This window comes from Camarhynchus parvulus, chromosome 4 (assembly GCF_901933205.1).
Source record: "Camarhynchus parvulus chromosome 4, STF_HiC, whole genome shotgun sequence".
In the NCBI taxonomy this organism is placed as follows: Eukaryota; Metazoa; Chordata; class Aves; order Passeriformes; family Thraupidae; genus Camarhynchus; species Camarhynchus parvulus.
In genome coordinates, this window is record NC_044574.1 from 52861642 (window position 1) to 52882887 (window position 21246).

The 21246-nt window shown below is 37.4% G+C and overlaps 1 protein-coding gene across 2 annotated transcripts in view; it reads right to left on the reverse strand.

Annotated features, from left to right (window-relative positions):
* CCSER1 (coiled-coil serine rich protein 1) overlaps positions 1-21246 on the reverse strand; it is a 608728-nt gene that overhangs the window by 302228 nt on the left and 285254 nt on the right. For both annotated transcript variants that reach the window (XM_030947275.1, XM_030947274.1), the window contains exon 7: positions 9666-9743. In XM_030947275.1, the coding sequence (XP_030803135.1) occupies positions 9666-9743 (78 nt within the window). The remainder of the gene's footprint in view (positions 1-9665; positions 9744-21246) is intronic.

The following is a 21246-nucleotide window of genomic DNA, read 5'->3' on the forward strand; positions in this document are numbered from 1 at the left end:
TCCAAAGAGATTGAAGATTTGATCAAAGAAAACTGACCGAGAGGAATCCAAACAATCCCTGAGAAATATCAGTAAGTCAACTGAATAGCCCAAGTTCCCCTCTTACACCATATGCCAACTTCATCCTACTTCACATCTGCAATACCAGAATAAAAGCAATATTTAATATCTTTAAACTTTTTCTTTCAAAGTAGTAAAAAATTTTTAATTTGTGTTTGTGAATCTCCTACATTCTGTAACATGGGCATGCCAAACTAACTACTTTATTTTAAATTTCACTGTCACCAGTTTTCTTATTTCTCTTTTTTCTTGGTTTCCATTGCAGCTGTTTTTCTACGATATATTATTATCCCCTGCAGATTTCCAGTTAGTCTATGTTTCCTAAGCATTTTAAATTTGATGCAGACATATCAGCCTAGGAAAATGGTAAGGCTGTAGGTATTTTAATGAACAGTAAACAGAAAACTTCAGGAAACATCTTTGTTTCCTGTTGTTTGTAAAAACCCTTTCATCTTCATTCTGAAATTTTCCCTTGGTTCAGCTGTAGATAAACATCCCCCCCCCAAACTTTACCTCTTTTTACTGACGTACTGAAATAAACTGGCAACTTATTTGAAGAACCAGAAATAAATATTACTTCATACAGTTATGTGGAGGATGATGTGCTTCTCCCTTTCACTTAAATGTGAAACTGTGCAGAAAACCCCAAAATAAACAACAATCAGGCGTACTTGTTCATTTCTTTCTTGGTTACTGACAACATCCACAAACGTAATGATTACAACAAAAGGTAATCAGATATGCACCTAAAGAAAACTTTTTTCCACTGCACCCTCCTTAATCTTAATTTAATCTTTCAGAACTCTAATGATAGATGCTAACTCTAATGATACAATTATCACAAAGCTATCAGTGTACTACATAGTTGTACCAGTTTGAAATGCTTAACAAATCTTATTTAAATTAAAAATTTGGTGTTCCTTCTCATATATAGCATTCAGCCCGGCTTGAAAATATCAAATCTAAAAAACAATCTGCTGAACATTTACATCATTATTCACTAGGACAAAATAAAGTGATTAAGTCTGTTTATGTGCTTCCCCCCTCCCATTATCAACTCCTTCAACCACAAAGGTCATGTTCTTTTTCCTTTAGACCATTTTTTTTAAACAAAATTTTTAAGTGAATCATGTCTTCATCCATTTATTAAGAAATATTTTGAAAATTTAAATAGTCTAAAACTTAGAAGTTTTTCTTAAATTGTCAACGTTATCTGTGAGATACTCACAGTAGGTATTTTCTTATAGGTGCTCCCCATGACAACAATGCAACAAGCCCACAGCCTTAAGACTGAGTTTCCAACATTTTAAAAATAATTAAAATTGACACTTTCCATTGTCTCTATCCCCAATGACTTTCAGGACTCTTATTAAAATCTCTGCTAAATGAAGAAGTCTGAATAAATACATTTCCTATTCTATACACATGAAGAGACATAACTTTTCTGGACTGCTATTAAGAGCACATTCATACAGCCACATTTGAGAAAATTTCAATCAACAAAGATATCCTTTTACCTGTCCTGTTTTTAAAAAAAGTGTGCCAAAAAATGGAAGAAACTTCATGGTTCTTAAAAAAAATTGTAAGGCACTAAAAAGTTACTTTAAGTATACAAATATATTTCACTACCAATAATCAAAGTATTGAACTATACCAGGAGCAAGGAGTAGGGCAGAGAATAAACTGAATGCACATGCTATGGCTTAAAATCAGAGTATACTAATCCTTTCAAAACCAAGAAATTTACCCCAGTACTACCATAATGATGTTATAATCTTTAAATACAGGGAGAAATTTATTTTTTTTCACACAGAATCAGCTTTAATGTAATACAACAATGCAAAGGTTGGTGAAACAGGAACAGCACTTCAGAAAACCTTACCTAACAATCTAAGTCACCATTGCATCAGGCCATCAAAGCCTCCCAGACATGCTACATTCCTCAGTAAAACTAAACAGCTCATTATAAACAAATGGCTCTCACAAAGGAGTTTATAACTTACCAAGAGATAGATCACGACCAAGTCACAAACTTAAATGGAAAAGAAAACAGGGAGACAAGAAAAATCAAACTACAGCACAATAGCTTTCATCACCTGCCAATAACTGGCTCTGCTAGAAAGTTAGCCAGAGGAAAGGCAGGATAAAGCTTCCAGAAGTTGCACAAGGTGTCTATGTGTCAGCAATTAGATCTTGCCTTTAATTTCAGTTAATGATTGTCTAAATTGCTCACAAAAATATCTGCCTCTTTAAACTCTCAGTGAACATTTCCAAAGTCAGTTATTTTTAGTGTCATACTTTTGAGACATTTAACTCAATAAGGATTTCAAAATGCCAACCCTCAATTTCTTACTGTAATGGATTACGTTTGAAAACACATGGCTGGGTCATTAACATTACTCAGTACTGGGAAAGTTGTTTATACATGTTCTAATAGAAGAGTCAAGGATCAGATGTTTTCCATTTAAAATCATTAATTTCACTAAGTCAAAACTTCTTGCCAAAAACATGTCAAGTTTCCACACCTATGACTTTCAAAGGCTTTCTGGATGAAAAAACAGCAGTCCTTGTCCAAAGAGGGAGAGAGAGGACCTGCTACAGTGACAATACACATCTGAAATGTACAAAACCCATTTTCAAGTCCCCAGTTTGTTTAATTTATCCTAGGAAGAAAACATTCATTGCTGTAACACATGCTGGACATGAATAATTATTATTTAATAAACTCCTGCATTGCAAACAGTTCTACATTTTCACTATATTCAACATAATTGATGAAACCACTTGAATTTTATCTCATTTCCAACAATTGAAGAAAGTACTCTTGGATTGGAATGGTCAAAATGGATTTACATTTTCACCTTTAAAATAATTGATGGGGATAAAATGGTCAACACAGATGAACATTTTCACTTCTAAAGTAATTGATGCCTCTGAAATAATTCATGCCATCCACTGTCTGATGGCACATGTCACTATAGTCAGTGGGCACTGTGCCACTGATTTAGATGAAATTTTATTCCAAAATCTTTATAATGAATCTGCTCACTAAAAAAAACCAACCAAATAACCCAAAAACAAACAGGGAAAAAAAAAAAAGCCCAACAAACAAAAAACCCATGTACCATATTTTACAAATGCCTGATAAGGAAACTTCCCTGTCTGACCATCCAGGAGCCCCTCTGGCAGCACCTGAGCTGGGACTTGTGACCTTTTGTAGCTACACCCTCCACACTCACACAGCCACACCAGGTTTCCCTGAGCAGTCTCAGACTTCCAATGATCCTTAATACAATTTAATCAAGGTGCAGTAACAAAATAACAAATCACAGCTCCAGCTGGTGCCTCCGAGGAGCAGTCCCAAACAAAAAAAATCCTGGGCTTTTACACCCTCCCAGTCTAAGTGAGTGCAGGCAAGTCTGGAATCATCAGCTCCTGAGTGTCCAGTCCCCTGGCAGGACCACAGGCACCTGGGACCTTTGTTCTGCTTCCAGCCTGGGGCTCAGGCTCCTATCCTGCCCCCCAGAGCTGAACCTGCAGCTCCACCCCGAGTTGCCTGCACTCAATGGATTCCTCAACACAGCCCCAGATATCCTTATGCCTATCAGTCCCATGACAAGAGAAATTAGGAGGATTTACTGTCTGTATCGAGATGATTAGATTAGCACTTTAAGTGCTCTTGCTGGGTGTATCAGAATCCTCCCATGGAGTTTCAAGACAATCTTTTTTCATAGTCTTAGTGATAAAATCTTGTCAGCAACCTATAATGTTACAAGTTTTATGACTTTTAAATCTTGGATATAGAGCACTCAGCAGGAAAAGCTTACTTTGTAGGTATGCATCAGAATTCATTGTGTGAGCCTGTGCCTGCCTGAGGGAAGGAACCTGAAAAAACCCAATATTTACCCTTGCAGTGCGGATTACATAAAATGTTAAGTTTTGCTGGAAACCCTATTAACTGAAAAAAAAAGTAGTTATGATCCTTCTGCATGCTTTTCTTGAAGCATCATTTGTGTTTCTGGTTGCTTTTGAAGATTTTACTAAGACATACATTAATAATTTTCCTATATGTGGCTCATTGAGTAGATGACTGAATTTATAGCGTTTAAAGCATCAGTTTTGCCTAAGATACGAATTTTAATTTTGAACTAGTGGTGAACCTGTGATGAAAGCTTCAGTAAAACCAAGGAGAATACACTAAAAATACATGTACATAAAATTTGGAAAGAAAGAGAACTATGATCAAGGCATAGAGGCGGAAAGAAATCAAACAATACATGTGTAGTTCCCAGTCTCATTGTTGATCCTTTTAGTCATTAGTAAATATCTTAGTATTTAGTAAATATATCAGTGATACTGTGAAACTACCAATGTTGTACCTACACTCCCCACAATAAAAAAAAATGTTCAAAAGTGATGTGGTTCTATTCAGACAGACTTGCTGGCAGAGCTCTTTTTCTTACGAAAAATGTGCACAGAGTTACTGAGAAAAAGGAAAAGACAGTGAATAAATGCACAGAAGCTTCTTGTAACAGGGCCCACAATACCTATTTCACACTCCTCCCTTCAGAACAAATTCAGTGCTGTTCAAGATCTCATATCCTATGATGATAAAGACTGTGAAACAAATCAGATGTATAAATCTTTTTGAGAAATGACAAAATGGAAGGCTTGCACCAAAGGTAGAAAGCTGCTGTGAGGATGTGGCTTTTAAAAGTCTGTGCTATACCAGCACAGGAGTCATAAAGAAAGGAAATACTGACATGGGAGAGAACAATTAAGAGTGGGAGGAATCAATTGAACCACTGAAGAATGGTGACAGACTGGTCTAAAATAGAATGGAGACTGAGGCAGCAGAGGAGTAAAGGTGGGGTTGTGTGAGTCATACTTCTACAACTCTACTCACTTTACTAAAATATCAAAGACATCTCCAAAACAAACAAAAAAGCCAAAACTACAGAGGCTTCAGATGCTTCTCAGCAGAAGCAGAAATTGAGCTGGAGGGTGGAAAGAGAGAGACAAGAGCCACTGAGGCCTCCAGCCCACTGGAGATCATCACTGAGCCCTAGCCTGTTCCATCTGCCATGGGGTCACAAGGTCTGTGTGACGATTTCAAAGTCTATTTTGAACACAAAGCAACAAATTAAAAACTTCCTTTAAGGAAGTGTCAGCAAATACTTAAAATATCCAAATTAATGCATTTAAGGTAGAGTGGGTAAATAAGCTGGCTGTGTCAACTAGCATAGGAAGCTTTTGGAGCTACAGGCCCAGCTTGCTGTCATCACTGCTGAGTAAATCAAGAAAATATCTCATTCTACACCTAGAAATACAAAGCCCCACTCTGAAAGATGTGTTCCCTGGGCTAAACAGCAGTCATTAATGTGCCTTTCATATTGATTATTCCAAATATCTGCAGTAAAATTAAACTATGATTACAGACCAAATGGATAATTTATCTCTTGCTAATTCTAGGCACAAACGTCAGGAGCTGCCAGAGCTCATGCCCATTCATGAACTGCACTGATTTGCATTTCCAGAGCCTGTAGAGCTGCAGGATGAATAGTATACCTCTAAGAATAGACATAATTTAGTACAGATTACACTTTACTAGACCTACAGCAGTGGTAACTCTACTGAGGACTGTCAGCTTTTGCTACTTGACCTGGCACTTCTGTTTTCTTACTGAAGGAATTTGCATCAAGGGTATTAATTACAGAAATCAGAACACAGTAGGATAATAAATACTGAAGGAAATTCTCAGCTCCCTCGAAGGAGAAAGGAAATAATGGAGGATTTTTTTTCTTTCATTTAATGCCAATTAGTAAAGCATGGTCGAGATTAATCAGAATTGAGACACAATTAAACATCTCTACAATAAATTGCTATTATGGTTATTATTTACAACTTGGCTGTGACTAATAACCAGTGAGACTGATGCTCATTACAACAAATAATGTATAATTAGCTAATATTAGATATTTGAAGTACCAAATGGCTGTCATAGATCTCTTCTTAAAAGACTGTCACTATATTTTAGAATAATTTTAAAATAATAAAATACTATTATAATAAAGCACAGGATAATGAGTAGGAGAAAAGAACAGGTTCTAAAAAAATGGATGAGACATTGCTTGCTAAGTTGACCTTTTAGAAATACCCACTCCTTCACTTATCTTCTAAATGAAAGGCAGGATTATTTTTAATTCCAGCTAATGAGAGCAGATGTAAGTACTCATAATTAAAAGTCACTCACATTTGAGCCAGCTACAGTTTTGCTATTATAACAGATAATAACCCTTAAGGTTGCATGACAAATACTGTTCTACTCCATTATATTCCAAATTCTTGGGTTTGGAATATTTCAATTGTGACATAACTTTTTCCCACAAGACAAAGACCTAATTCTTCAAGAAATATTATAAAGGGACAGAAGAAAAAACTTCTCTTCAAAAGAAGATCCTACCTACTTGAAAGTTTAAGTGCAAAACCACCAACAATATGTTCTTTTCTGAGAGGAGAAATAAACTTTTTCTACAGTATAGGAAAAGATCTTCTTTTTCTAAACACATGGAAAACAGCAGAGGATTGTAAGCTGAAAATAACCCTCATTAAAAAGAAATGCCTATGACGGCTTTATCAAAAATTGTTGTAGAAACATTTTGCCAAAGTGTCTGTGTACAGGGCTGAACAGGATTTTTTCTAAGATTTTGAAGAGCACAGCTAAGGAAGACTGCTCTGAACATCTGTGTGTTGCTAACTCCCCAGGGAGAAGGAACCCAAAGCCACACAGAAAATTGGCTGTACTGGCTGCTGTGCAAAGTTGCCCCTTTCCTCAAGGAAAACCAAATCTACTATTTACAGCACTTATGGAAGAATGGTTGCTAAACGGCATTAACTGTATGTTTATCTGGTAATTTTCTCATGGCTGCTTTTAGGATTCAACAGCTCTGGAGTTGGCTACCTTTATTTCTTACCCAATTGTTTTGTACTCCTTTCATTGGGTATCGGTGATACGCTTTTAAAGGTACTGTCTTGATATAAGTAAAGCACAATGCCTCAGTTAAAGTAATGGCATTTGATGGACTCAGGTGGACTATCCCTTGCTGCACTGGAAAATATCTTGCTCCAAACACTCCTGAGCAGGGTCTTATATGATTTGGACCTTTCTGCTACAAGTCATAGCATGTGCAATTTATTGGGAGAATGGTAGCTGAGGTTGGTGTTAGCAGAGGTGAGATCAACTTAAAAAGTACTTCCAGGGAAATCTGGTTTCTAACTTTCATTAGATTAAATTCAAAATCTTAAAATGGTTTTGTACTAGCTTAGGGTCTCCATATTTTCCCAGCACATATCCTGTGGGACTAAAAATGACAGGCATCTGCTTTGGTGAAGTTGGATATACAAGAAGAATATGGTGACAGGATTTGTATTCTTTCCTTACACAGAAACGCCGAGTTTCTTTTGAAGGAAAATCGTTAAAATCCAAGGAAGGACGCTTCTCTTTCTTGGTATAAAACCATGTATGATTGAGAACCCAGGCTTGGTTTCATTTCACAGTCTAATATAAAAGCTCATTAGCTCAGAGATCTTCAACTGTCCCAAAGAGAGGCAATTGATAGGGCCCTGCTTCCTTACACCTGCGCTTTCTGAACCACAGAATGGAATTTCCTTTTCAATCTCCTTCTCTACAGCAAGGATGTGGGAAAGGTTATTATCATGTTGCCAAGGGAAATGCACCATCCCATCATCAAAAGCCAATATTATTGACTGACAGTATTCACAGAGGATTATGGCTTGTAAAACCAGTCATTGACATTACAACTGGAACAACAGTGCTCTCTCTTGGAGTGAGCCAAGGAGAAATAACAGAAACTGTAACATTTTATATTATTTTTATTTCTACTAAATGCTGTAAAATGCACTTAACTTTTTCCTGGTCTGAACTCCATTCATTTTACTTGAACTGCAAAGGAAAATGTTTCCTGGTTTGAAAATTGACTGAAAATGAAAGATTAAGTAATTCTCTCTGCCCTATTTTTCTACTAGACCTTTAATATGAAAAACATCTTTATTGTTTTATTAGAGCAACTATTCCACTTCAAATAAGTAATTTACAACCCATTTTGGGTTATAGGAACACCATTTCTTTAAAAAATAAAGGCACTACAGTGTACTTGTCAGTGCCCCAATGCAAACAGAGCAATGTTTGATTACCTCAGCATGAAAATTAAGAAGTTAGATTTTCTTAGCTCTTACACCTTTAGCTGAGCTGAGCAGCCCATTTCTTTCTAAGCCTAATATCTTAGTGGTTCTCCAGGCACGGGGAGATTCAACTACTGGATCTGACTTAGAATGCTGAGCAGACTTCAATGTGTATTTAAAGTGGTGTTCCAAAAAAATAAAAATGTCTACCCTAGTATCTACCCAATTTCAGCCAAATCTGACTGAGCGATGGGTCTTAAAAGCATAAAATCCCAAAAGAGGCATAAGAATCAGTGAATAGCTGACCACTGATATCGCATCTGTACCTCCACTGATGAAACAACTGAGCAAGCACAGTCCTCAACCCTTCTAATAGCAAGAATCAACTGGCTGGTTATACAACTGTTGCACAGACACTGAAAATATGGGGGGGAAAAAAAAGCAGTTTCTTTTCTGGGCTTGGCCAGGTTAGAAGGACACTGTTATTTTCTGTGCTGGAAGAACATGCAGGAGAGACACAAACTTTGCATCATCAAACTTCATTAATTCCAGTTACTCAGCTTTAACTTAGCATCATCACAAAGCTAAAATTCAAGCGAGGCAACTGATTGTATGCACACAGAAGGTGGAAACTTACTTGGGAGAGGGAAAATTTTAAAAAATCTATTTCTGCAAGTGTAACCTAGTCCATATTTTGACACCCAATTGAATAAATGGGGCTGGAAATTCAAATTCCCTCTTCCTTATCTAAGGGAACAACTGGCAAGGTGACCTCTTTGCTAGATGATGCCAGCACTGCTCTGAGTACCTGGGTGGCCTCAGGAGACCTCTTCCAAGAGGATCTGCCTAAGGCTATTCTGTGTCCCCAGGATAGATATCATGGTGTCAGCTGAAAATGTGACATATGGCAACTCACTCCTCACAGGTTAAACCTCATGAAGTTGTGGACATTGTCCCAACATTTATTATTAACTAAAATGCCAGGCCTGTGGCTTACACTGGACTTATGCCAAAACTGTTCTTTGACAGACCTTTAATGTCTCCTATGTCTTTGGAGAAACTAACCATTGTTTTTTCAAAGATACACTTGAAATACAAAATAAAGAGAGGTCTGTTGATGACACACACTTATACAGAAATGCACATATCCAAATGGAGGATGGATAAAAGAGCAGTCTTACAAATAACAGTTCACAGCTGTAGTCTGCTGGAAAACTATTCAAAACCAACATTGTATTCTAGGTATTTCTTGGAAATTGCATGGTATATACACAGAACATCTGCTGACATCACAGTAATTTGACGAAAAGGAAGAAGCAACAATAAGCACTTCACAATACAGCAGATAACATGATAAGCCAAGATTAATAGACAATATTTATAATTAAGTGAATTAACTGTACCTTGAAAAACAGTGGCTCCTCAGGAAGGGGGCTGACAGGGAGGGAGGCTGTGCTGCCAGCTGGGCTCATGTCTGTACTCTGAAAGAAAAGCACACAGGAGTTTGCATTTCCAATCAACTTCTATGGACAACTTTTCTACATTTTGGAAGAGGGAGGGATGAAAGAGCTTGAAAACAGCACTGGAAATCCAACAGAATTTGACTGACAACTGCAACCTGTACTTTATTTGCTTGTAATTAGTTCAAGTATTTCACTAATAGGTAAGTACTTGCATTTTATTTTGAATTAACTCCCCATTCAAAGACTGAAACACATGCACAAGTACACAAACATGCTGTTCATGTTTGTTCATATAGAAAAACTTATTCATGTCAAAAGAAAGTATGACATAAAATTATTTTCGGGATGGCTCAACAGTATATTTAGAAGGAAATATTAACATGAAAGCAATATATCAGAGGAAAATATTACATTCAATGTTTAAAAAAAGATCCTGTTCACACGAGTCAATGTACGTTACAAACAAGCACTAATACAAGAAAAGAAACAGTGAAGACCAAAGTTATAAATAAAAACAATTCAGTATGCTTCAATGAATCTGTCAATTCAAAATGCTTGAAAGATTGACCTAGAACCCCATTCTCTCCAAATCATATTTCAGTAACTTGCTGGTTAGCAAGGTCATTATTTTCACAGATGTGACAGATATTAAAAGTGTGTGACTTTTAACAATACAGAATGGTAATAATAATAGAACAACAAAACCTGGATTTCAAAAACATATATAAACAATATCACAGCTGTTCTGGAGAAAACTAGAATAATGCTACCTCTTGGGGAAAAAAATTCCCCAAGTGCTAAAAAAAAAAAAAAAAAATCCAACATGACCACTAATAAAACAGAAATTAAGAATTTAAAAAATATCAACAAGTTTGCATGGCCTGGTAGTGCATTCCTTTTCACAATGTAGCACTGCAACGCAGAATGATCTCATAAATTCAACTTGTGCACTTGGCTAATCCGATACCTGGTTTTGCATCGCTATGAATCTACTCTAAGTCCTTTGATAAACCCAAATTCTGCAAGTGAAGCACACTGCTCCACCCAGTAATTTCTAACATTTTATTGATCAGAAGATGCTTATGGAGAGACACTGCATTTTACTCAGCCAACTGGTCAGGGATGAAAAAAGACAACATTTTTGGTACCAAATCCCTGTGTCAAACCCAAAACAGGGCACAGAGACTTCTACGTCAACAGCCACTGAGAAAATGTGAGTTAAATTAGATACCTCTCAGTTACACCATAGCTGAAAGAAAAGACAACAGCTACTTGCTAAATAATAGAGATGCAAGTAAATGAAAAAGAAGGGGGCCATGCTAATTATATCCTAAGAAAGAGACAGGTAACGGAACACAGAGATGATGCTGAGGAATAAAGCGAGATTGCAGCTTGTCAGAAAGCCAGTATCTCTGCAGAATCCATTGTATTCAGAAACACTACAAATTTGAACTCGGACTCCTGCACCTGATCATCAAGAAAACTGTCCAGTATATTTATAAAATGAAGTGAAACTTAGCTGTTCTACATTAAACACAGATAGCAGACAAAACTGGACACTTCTGTGGGAATGTTTTGCCTCAAATGCCAGCAGCTCAGCAGAAGACCATTCACCTTTTAATTTACATAGAATAGCAAAAAAAAAAAATCAAGCATCTGATTTCCAAACCAAATCAAGTGCCCTAATTTGCAATTAGAAGTGTGCAGGACAGACCCATCTTTAAGCACTGAAACAGCATCACTAGGAAAACCTTCAAAGCATGAGCTGCACATTGTTCAGGGATAGCTGGAATCCATGGAAGGTTTAACAGCCCTGAGGATGATGCTCGTGTTGTCACAAAACACCGCAGGGCACATGCAGAGGATGGCCTCAGAAAAACATCTGCTCTTCCATGATGAGTGTACAGGAGCCAGCCCAGGTCCAATGTCATGCTGCTGTGGCACCATGCCTGAAACAGAAGGGCTGTTGGGGGTGGGGGGTGTGTCAGGAGGGGCACTACAACTACATGGCCTCTGGACTGACATTATTTTGAGTCTGGCCAGACAGGAGCATAGGCAGGAGAGCCTAAAGCTGTCCACATATACATATTCTCAGTGGCTCCTCCAACACCTTCAGTAATTTTCCTCTCTAAGGAAAGCAGAGCACTATCTGTGCCTGTGTAAATTAATTAAACCCAGCGGCACTAACACAGTTTATTATAGTGGAGGACTGAGTGAGACAGCACCAAAAGGGTTGTTTCTCAAGCTATTAAAAACCCCAAACCCTTACAAACTAATCACTGCTATGAAAGATGTTGATAGCTTGCATTCCTGAAGCAATATACTAAGAATTTCAAACAACACCACACTCCCCACTTAAATTTGCTCTCTGCGGTGTGTTTATATAACCACACTTTGCAGTCTAAAGCTCCCCATACATATTAAAAAAAAAATCACTGTGAGGAATTTACTCAATGGGGACTTTTTATTTGATGTTGTCTAAACCAATTGTGTTCTCATAAAAGCAGCCACTCACTTCAAGACCAGAATAAACTGGATAGGTTTTAGTTATAAATTAACCAGAAGATGCTAGACCATGAGGCTATAATTACATGGTGTAACTCATTGCAAATGCTAAATAAACATAATTTGTATCTTAATTCAAAATATTAGGCAAAAATTAGGACATCTGATTTTGCAGTACTTTGCTGTGCAACTATCATTTTAATGTGTGTTTTTTATGCACAAAATGCACAGCTGGGTTTTGTTGACTGAGCCTTTTCCATGTGCCACTGGAAGCCTCTCAGTTTACCAGCGGGCAGAAAATTTGCACAGCTTTAATCACCTAAACTACATTTTCAAAATGTCTGAATACCAAGCAATTCAAGTATTTCTCAGAACAACAGTTTGGAAAACTACCATCTTGCCCATGCCAAAAAAAAAAAACAAACCCTGTGAGCATTTCTCTCCGTGCTTTTAGGCCTTTTTTTTTTTTTGTTTGGAACAGGCTGCTAATATCCAGAAAAATGACATTATTAGAATTTTGTCAATAAATCTTCCATGATTGCAAAGATCAACACTAAGTTTTATTCTAATTTCTAGAATCAGTCTAAATATATATCATCCTTACTGTGCAGTTGAAAAAGTACCTTGGAGTCACTGACAGGCCACGCTAATCATTTATCCTTGGAGAGCAATGTTAAAACTGTGATCAGGAAGTATCCTGATAATGAGACAAAGGGAGAAAACAAGTCCAATAGAACAAGCTTTTCCCATTGCTACATCCATTTTGGAGATCCAAGGTCAGGATCCTGTTTGAGGACCAATTCTCATCATTTGAGCTAGATGGAAGTGAAAGCACCTGTTTCTAGAGCTGTTTTACAGTAAGTACAGGTTTGGTTTTATTTTATTCCACTTGTCTCTACCTTCCTCAAAGCAGAACATTTCATAAACCTACATAACAATGTAAACTGTCTAACAGCAGATGAGAGAATGTAGTCAGTGGTTCTCCAGCAACAAAGAAGATAAGGTCTGTGCACAGTGTTAAAAACACACTCCTTTGAAAAGGACTCCTTCTTTTGAAGAGTCATCTTCCAGTCTTCAGCAACTCTTCTATAAATGAAAGCAGATTCACCGCATAAATTCAGATTTTTCTTGCTACAAACCCTTGCCTTTAATCTGACGTTCTTTAGGAAGTGGCCTATCTGTCAGCCTTCATTAATTGTGCCATAAAATAGGGACCATCCACCAACAGAAGCCAATTTTAATTTGCTACAACTGCTTTTCAACAGGGGTAAACACTGCAATGGTAGCTGGCAGACACTGACTCCTCAGAGACCAGTATCACAATTCATTGATCTAAGGAGTTAATACTGACAGAGAAAACCTTCAGTGGATATTAGAGCTAGAGAGCCAATAAATCTTTATAATAACTGAAGAAAAGACAATCTGTGTACTTTATAGCTTTGTCTAAGAGGTAGCAGATGAGTGCTGAAGTGACTTTCAGAGTGATAGTTTTAGTTGTATCATAAGTTATGTCAGAAAATATAATTTTATAATCTAGAAGTTGAGCAGAACTAGGAAATTAAATAAGTGCAGTCAGCAAGCTCAGTAGTGACATTTTGATATACTGAGGGTAATCAAAGACCTGCAAATGGATTTATTAATGGGTCTGCACAGTATTTTTATGAAATATTGTACTTAAATATCATTATCCCATTTTATCCATGGAAGTGAAAAAGAAGGGAAAGTGATTTGCTCAAAGCTATGAAGGGAGGTTAAAAACAAAGACAGAATCATCCAGTTATTCATCCAGGGTGTGCAATGCTCTCCTACACACTTTTGGAGTGCTCTGATTTCTGTAATTTCTGCATTATTTAATGTCATGAAGAGGTTTGCTCATACATATACTTCCAGCAAATAAATTTTCTATAAACAACTGAGGCCAGAAAAATGAAAATTGGTTTAGATTAAAGAAATAGTAGACACACAATAAAAGCTTTCACCTCCCACCCTCTATCAGGTTTGAGTAACGTCCCCCAACATCTCCCATCGCTCTCATTAAGAACGGAGAGCCTCCTTAAAATGTGTTTTGTAATATCCATGGATACAATTCAGGTGGTTATTTATAAACCCATGTCACATCTCCTTCCTTAGAAAATACAGCTAAATATCTTACTAATTACTAATGCATGCAATTAACAGCTGAGACATTTAAGTATTATTTTCCAGTATTTGCCTGGAGCTTGCTGCTCCCACAGCTAGGAAGGCTGTGAGGGTCTTGCATCTGACCTGAGTTATTGTAGCTCCCATTGCAGGGGTGAAGCATAAATTACAGCTGCTACTGTGTCTTGCTACCTCTTTTTATGCTCCATGAGGTACAGACGGCCAGGGAAGGTTTCAGTGGTTCAATTAGCTACTGATTCTCAATCAGCAATTAGTATACAGGCACACAGATTAGTCCTGATTCCTCGCTCAATCTAAGCAAAGCCAATCACCTGGGGAAGTTGGGAAATTCCACCTCATAAAAGATAAGATACTGATCTGTCACTTAGCAGTATTTGTACCTTCAGTACTGTTTGATTTTTATTTTGGGGTTGTTTTTTTTTTTTCAGAAGAGTCTGAGTTTTCAGGGAGTCTCTTAAATCTAAAAATTTTTCTTCCACCAAGGAGGGGTTAGTACGAAGAATATTTTGTTGACTGTTATTTATTTCCACTTGGAAAAATAGCTGAAAAGATGCTCTTTCAACCTTCTAATAAGGCTAAATGAATTATAAAGCCCATAACCAGCAAGTAACATAAAGAGTACATGGTTTGTTGAAGGGCTACTCTGTTTTAAATAGATTAGACTCAGACTATATTTTCACACTGTTTTATATTTAATATAAACTTAATTTACTCATATATTTACATTTACTAAGTCACCTATCTCTCTTTATATTAATTGCAAAAGTGTAAGAACACCAAAACACAAAGCACAAATTACTATTTTTATCTAGTTTTCAGTTTCTAAAATGGCAATGAAATTTCTTAGCATAAAAATAAGTTGGTAGCTAGGACAAGGACAACACCTTGATACAGGTTTTGAAATTTGTAAACAAAGTAGAAAGATGAACTATTGAGAATGGGAGGTTGCTGGTTTACAACTCAGTGCATACAAATTGGGGAAAAAAAGTCTGGTTTTATAAGCACAGGAAATCACATTTCTTACAATAGACACTGACATATAGGTTATTTAATAACTAACGCATTTATTTAACACCAAATATATCTTCCTTCCTGCTCTTTATTTTCACCTGAATTATATCTTGCTCATCCTCCCAGTCTGTCTTTTCTCCCTGCTTTCCTCTACAAAACTTGTAATAAACAGAGACGCAAGTTTCCTTGTCAGACACCTTCCTGCTACAGAGAGGTTACATGAAGGGTCCATTAATATGTAGGAGAAAACCATTTCTACCTTCCCAACAGCAAATTCACTGCAAGTTAATCTCCAAAAATCCTCTTCACTTCTATTGCAAGCAGAATCTAATTTCAAAACTAATTTGGACAATGACTTTGGGGTTAACATCTCTTTGAGAGAAGACCTGCGGGATCATCAGTGGCTGTCACTCTCTCAGTTGGGACTGCTACCATGACACATGATATTAAATGCAACTCCAGTCATATTTTTATCCTAATGAAAACCAGGGGGTTGCTTTCACAGATGCAAATGCTTTGTTGACAACACAGTGGAGAACCGATTTCCTTAAGCAAAACTCTACCCCCTCCTCAGTTTCTATTGTTTCTTTCATACTTCATTGACTATACTATCCAGCCTTGACATTTTGTTATTGTATATTCCTCCCTAATAATATCATATAAAATCAGCTTTTTCTGCTCTTTCAGCAGGCAATTGAGAGAACCAAGTGCTCTCCAGGGATTTTAATCTGCAGGCTGTCTATTTCAATTGCTTTTCTTTCCTTGCAGGAGATCTTTCAAATGTACACTTTTTTTTTTCTCAAACTGCTTTCAGCTTTGTAGAAAAAAAGATGGTTGTCTCTCACAGTAGGTTCAGTGTGGGGTTTTTTTAACTCTAGTCACAAAGACACTTTCTTTCTCCAAAGCTGGCATCACGGCACTCACAGTACCTACCTGATACTCCACACCACAGCCATAATCTGAATGTGAAAGAAAATGTCTGGTCGGCATCCACTCAAAGAAGAAGCCATCAGCAGAGAACCTCTGGGCTCTCTCAAACTTCTACAGCTTCCCTGCATAGAGATCCACTGTTTTCCTGCACATCCAGATAAAGCACTTAGAACACAGCTAATCAATTAAACTGAGAAAGGTCAAATCAGAGAATTGACTCCTCTCCCTCCCTTACACACACAGGCATGTTACGCATCATTACCTAATATAGCATACTGGGACCAAGATAAAAGGTGGAATTTAAAAGGACCAGATATCAATACAAATAATAAATGCACCTACTGTTACATTAAAGAGGATGAAAGTATAAACAGAATACGCATTTATTTGCTGCTGGATATAGGGAAGCAACTGTCTTGATGGTTAGGGAAAAAAATGCTCCAAACTAGTTTGTTCTCTTAAGTTCCTCTGAAGTACCCAAAGATGGCCACTGTTGAAGCCAGACATGGATTTAGGTGCCGGTTTCAGCACAATTCCTATGCTCACAATTCACTGTTCTCCATGAAGCTCTGAAAGACGTTTGTCATCTCCTTACAGCCAATGTAATGTCTTTTTTTTTGTCTACCAAAGACATGATTCCTTCAAGACAAAAATCTATTTGTAATTGCTATTAATGAGTATCTTTCTTGAAGGCACACATTTTAACATACACCAAACTCACATCCAAAAACTGCACATGCTTTACTGTCCAGTATATTCCTTTGCCCATAAGTACATAGGGATACATAGGTGGTATATCCTCCAATATTTTGATCAGTTAACTGACTACAGTTTCGCTGACTTACAGTGCTTTCACCTAAATGAGGGCAATGTTTTATAATATTGACACAATTTATTTTTTTAATCTGAACACAATGAAACCAACCTGACTTTCATTAATAATTTTCTGCTAAATTGTCCAGTTGTTTTCTAAGTTTATTTTACTTTGTAAGCACCATGGAGAACTCTGCCAGAGCTTCACAACTGTGTTTTAATCTGAGGCTATGTTTTATTTTTCTGTGATTCCCAAAAAAGATTCAGATGCCTTCAATTGCTATGCATTTCATTGAGGTTTTAACAAGCTATTTTGCACTTCCTAAATGTTGTGATTGCAATTATTCTCACTTCTTCATCAGTTCTCAGAAGGGTTTTTACAATTTTAGTATGGAACCACTCCTGACAGGGTATTTTAACTTATTTAGATGCAGTAGCTTCATTCTCAAAACTATCTTGAATTACCCAATAACAGCTTAAAGGAAACATTTTAAACATCTGTATGTATCTGCTACTAAATCAAGGAAGACAGGCTGGGTGTTTTCTTCACACTACATGAAAAGAAACAAGTGACATTTTACAATTTGAAATTTGTTTTTCATGGTTGCAGCACTTCTGTATAATGTTGATAGAAGTAAAAGCTAAAAATTAGCGAGTTATGCTATGTTACTTGTTTCACAGTGTTTCCAATAGTAATGACTTTTGAAAGTTGAATTTATGTGGCATATATATGTGGCAATATTTCATCTTCTGAAATGTAGAAATTCTGATTACCACAGACAGTTTCTAGAATACTAAGCCCACTTTTTAGTTTAACAAACAGATTCCACAGTGGAGTTGGTCAAGGCGGAACAAAAATTCCTTGATTTTGTAAAAACATGGTATGCTGAATTCCCACCTTGACACAACAGCTTTCATTCTTAAGGGAAGGATTTAAGGGTAAGGCACAACAGGAACTTCAACTCCCACCCTGTCAGAAGGTTCAGTAGAAACTACCCCAGCTGCAGTAAGCTCTCCACAGTCCTTCCAGCTCCCCTTGTTCTCCCTCTCTACACTCCAGTGCTAAACAAGATCTTCGTGTGCTGGGGCCCCAGAGCTGATGCAGCCCTGCAGGTGGGGCCTCACCAGAGCAGAGGGGCAGAATCCCCTCCCTCCCCTGCTGCCCACGCTGCTTTGGATGCAGCCCAGGATATTTCTGGCTTTCTGGGCTGTGAGTGCCCATTGCCAGATCATGTCCAGCCTCTCATCCGCCAGCACTCCCAAGACTTTCTTCAAGACTGACTACTCTTTCTTACCTCTTAGTTTATTTGCACAGCATCTCCTATTCCCATTTCTCCCACTCCTCCACCCATTCCATTGCCAATACTAGCCCTGTTGTGCCATCTCTCTGAACCTGAAAGGATTCCCATATTCTCTACCTTTCTCCCTTCTTTGGCCAACATCCATCCCTTTCAGTCTGTACAGAGGTTAATATATATACACATTTCGATTCAAAAATCCACACAAAATTGCCTTAAGGAATCCTTCTGTAGCTGCCATACAATTAGCTTTGCTACCGAAAAGATATACACAGTGAAGCTGGACAAACAGTGAATGTTAAAAAGTTGTAGGGTTTTTCTACAGAGAACCTTCATTTTGACACACTTTTCAGCCTCAAGCTCTGTGAAGTCTGGGGAGGCCAAGCTACACTGTTTAAGAAATTGATACCATTTGCAAAGAAAAAGAGGAGTTAAAAGCTGCTGTACTAGTACTTAGGCATTGCATTATGGTTATTTTTAGAGCCCTCAGCTGAGCTTTTTTTTTATTTTTATGTTTTGCAATAGAATTATATACTAAATTTGCTGAGATATCTGAATAGCATTTTATAAAGCCATTAGCAATAAAATATTCATTTTTCATTTATATCATGTCCAGGAATACAAATGAGTGTAATTTCTTCCTACCCATCAACATTAATAGGGAAACCAGGGTGAAAAATTGAACACACCTTTCACATTCATTTAACTACAATAAAATATAAAGAGCCTTTCAAACGAAAAACAATTTAAAAATAATAATACTATCTGTTTTCTTTGGAGGTATTGTTACAGGGATCTCCACTACAGTATTAATACATTTTATTGTTTTTTCTAGTTCTGTAATTTCACAAAGAAAGGTTAAGGTGCTGGCTCAGTCACTATGTGAGATATATCAGCATTCCTTGCAACAGCTTTGGTAAAACTACAAAAATAAATCAGCAGGAGACAAAGGAAATGAGGAGAGATGTTAACAAACTCCTAGGCTCGTGCTACAGGCTAGGAGTTTATCCATACTCCCATTATGCCATGGAGCAGTTGGCACTCTGGCTTATCTGATGGAAGCCTCTCTGCATGGCTCCAGCAAGTTACTTTTATCTGCTCCTTTTCCCCTCACTTCCACCACTATGATTTTAGCTCTCAGCAGCTGCCACTGCTTACAGGAATGTCTGTAGGCTCAGTTACGGTAAAAACAGAAGCTTTCCTTGGCAGAGTTGTTGGATCTTTCCCTGCTCGGCACCACAGAGGTGCTGGCAGGTGCTAACACCTCCTGGATGCGGCACAGAGGCCCTGTGGTTGTCACTGCTGCCATCCCACTGATAAGCAAAAGCTGGTTCTCCCTCTTCTTCCTACAACTCTCAAGAACTCCAAAAGAAACTGACCTCCAAAAGCACATAAAACAATCCCCTGAGAGATCACCGGTAGCAGAAATACCCTGGTTTAAATGATGTCCACCAGCAGAGTTGTCCTGAAAAGCCCAGCTCACAATTATTCCTGTTGAACTCCAGCTCTTATCCTACTGCTGCTCTCAACATTTCAGGAGTAGGCAGTTCAGCACAAAAATTTCACCAGTCTGCTTTGTCACGCCTCTTAAAGTTGGGACAATTTACTATTTACAATATCAGATATTGCATACAAAGAAGAATCTTGAAAAGGAGATTGCCCTGAGAACAGAGGCAAAAGGTTTTTGCACTGGAATACAGGAAACAGATAAAATACAATAAACTTTAAGCACATAGACTGAAGATGCAAAAAGATACTTGTGGAACACTTCATTTTCAACAGAAGAAATCAATATTGAGGAAATAATACTAAAATCAATCCCATTGCCCATCTATTTTAACTTTCAGTTAATGGCCACGGACCTTTTTTTCCCTAAGTCCTGCATCAATCAGAGCACATGATGATGGCCTTTAAAAGCTTCTCAGTATTTTTTTTTTAACATACAGAACTCATATTGCACCACTAGGATATTGCAAAGGGTCTGGAAGCTGCCCACATATGATCAGAAAAAAAAAATCTGCTGCCAAGTTTCAATCATTTCTAGTCTAATGCCTCCATTTCTTTCACTCAGTTCTGATTACTCTCCAGTAGTATAAAGTCTAAATGGTTCCTGTATTAAAGGGCAATGGACAGCTGCCCAGAAGCAGTTTCAATCCTTCTCCTAAGCAGAGGCAAGGAGTTCAGCACTAGCTCTTAAATGAAACAAAACCACATTAATACACATTTTTAAAAAAGAATAATTTGCAACTTTTACTAATGGCTCCCAAAAACAAGGTATTAGCAGTTAACACAAATAACTTTTACATCACTTCTAATTTGCTTGTTTTCTGCAAATTAGAGTGTGTCATAGCTAAAATGCAGGAAAAAACATAAAGCCATGTTGTAGCTTTTTGATAGATGCAAGGAAAAATCCAACAGAAAATTCTCATCATTTAAGTATGGTTTTCCTGAAGGAAAGTGAAAATTCTCACAGGATTCTTGTTGAATGCTTTAGAAAGTATTTTTACTTGAGGTATATTCCTAAAACCTATGTTCAAGGAAGCTACTTGCAGGTATGTATTTTTCAGAGGATTTCTACAAAATGGCACAAAAAACCACCATTAACACTATTAATTCCCATCTGTTTACTGAAAGTTTCCTACAACAGAAGTAGTTTGCTTCCACAATGTCACTAGTGTTTTTTAAAAGCCACTATGATCCAAGCTGCAAGGGTGACAGACACACTGGAAGGACAGGATGCCATCCAAAGGGACCTGGGCAAGCTGGAGAAGTGGGCCCATGGAATCTGATGCAGTTCAGGAAGG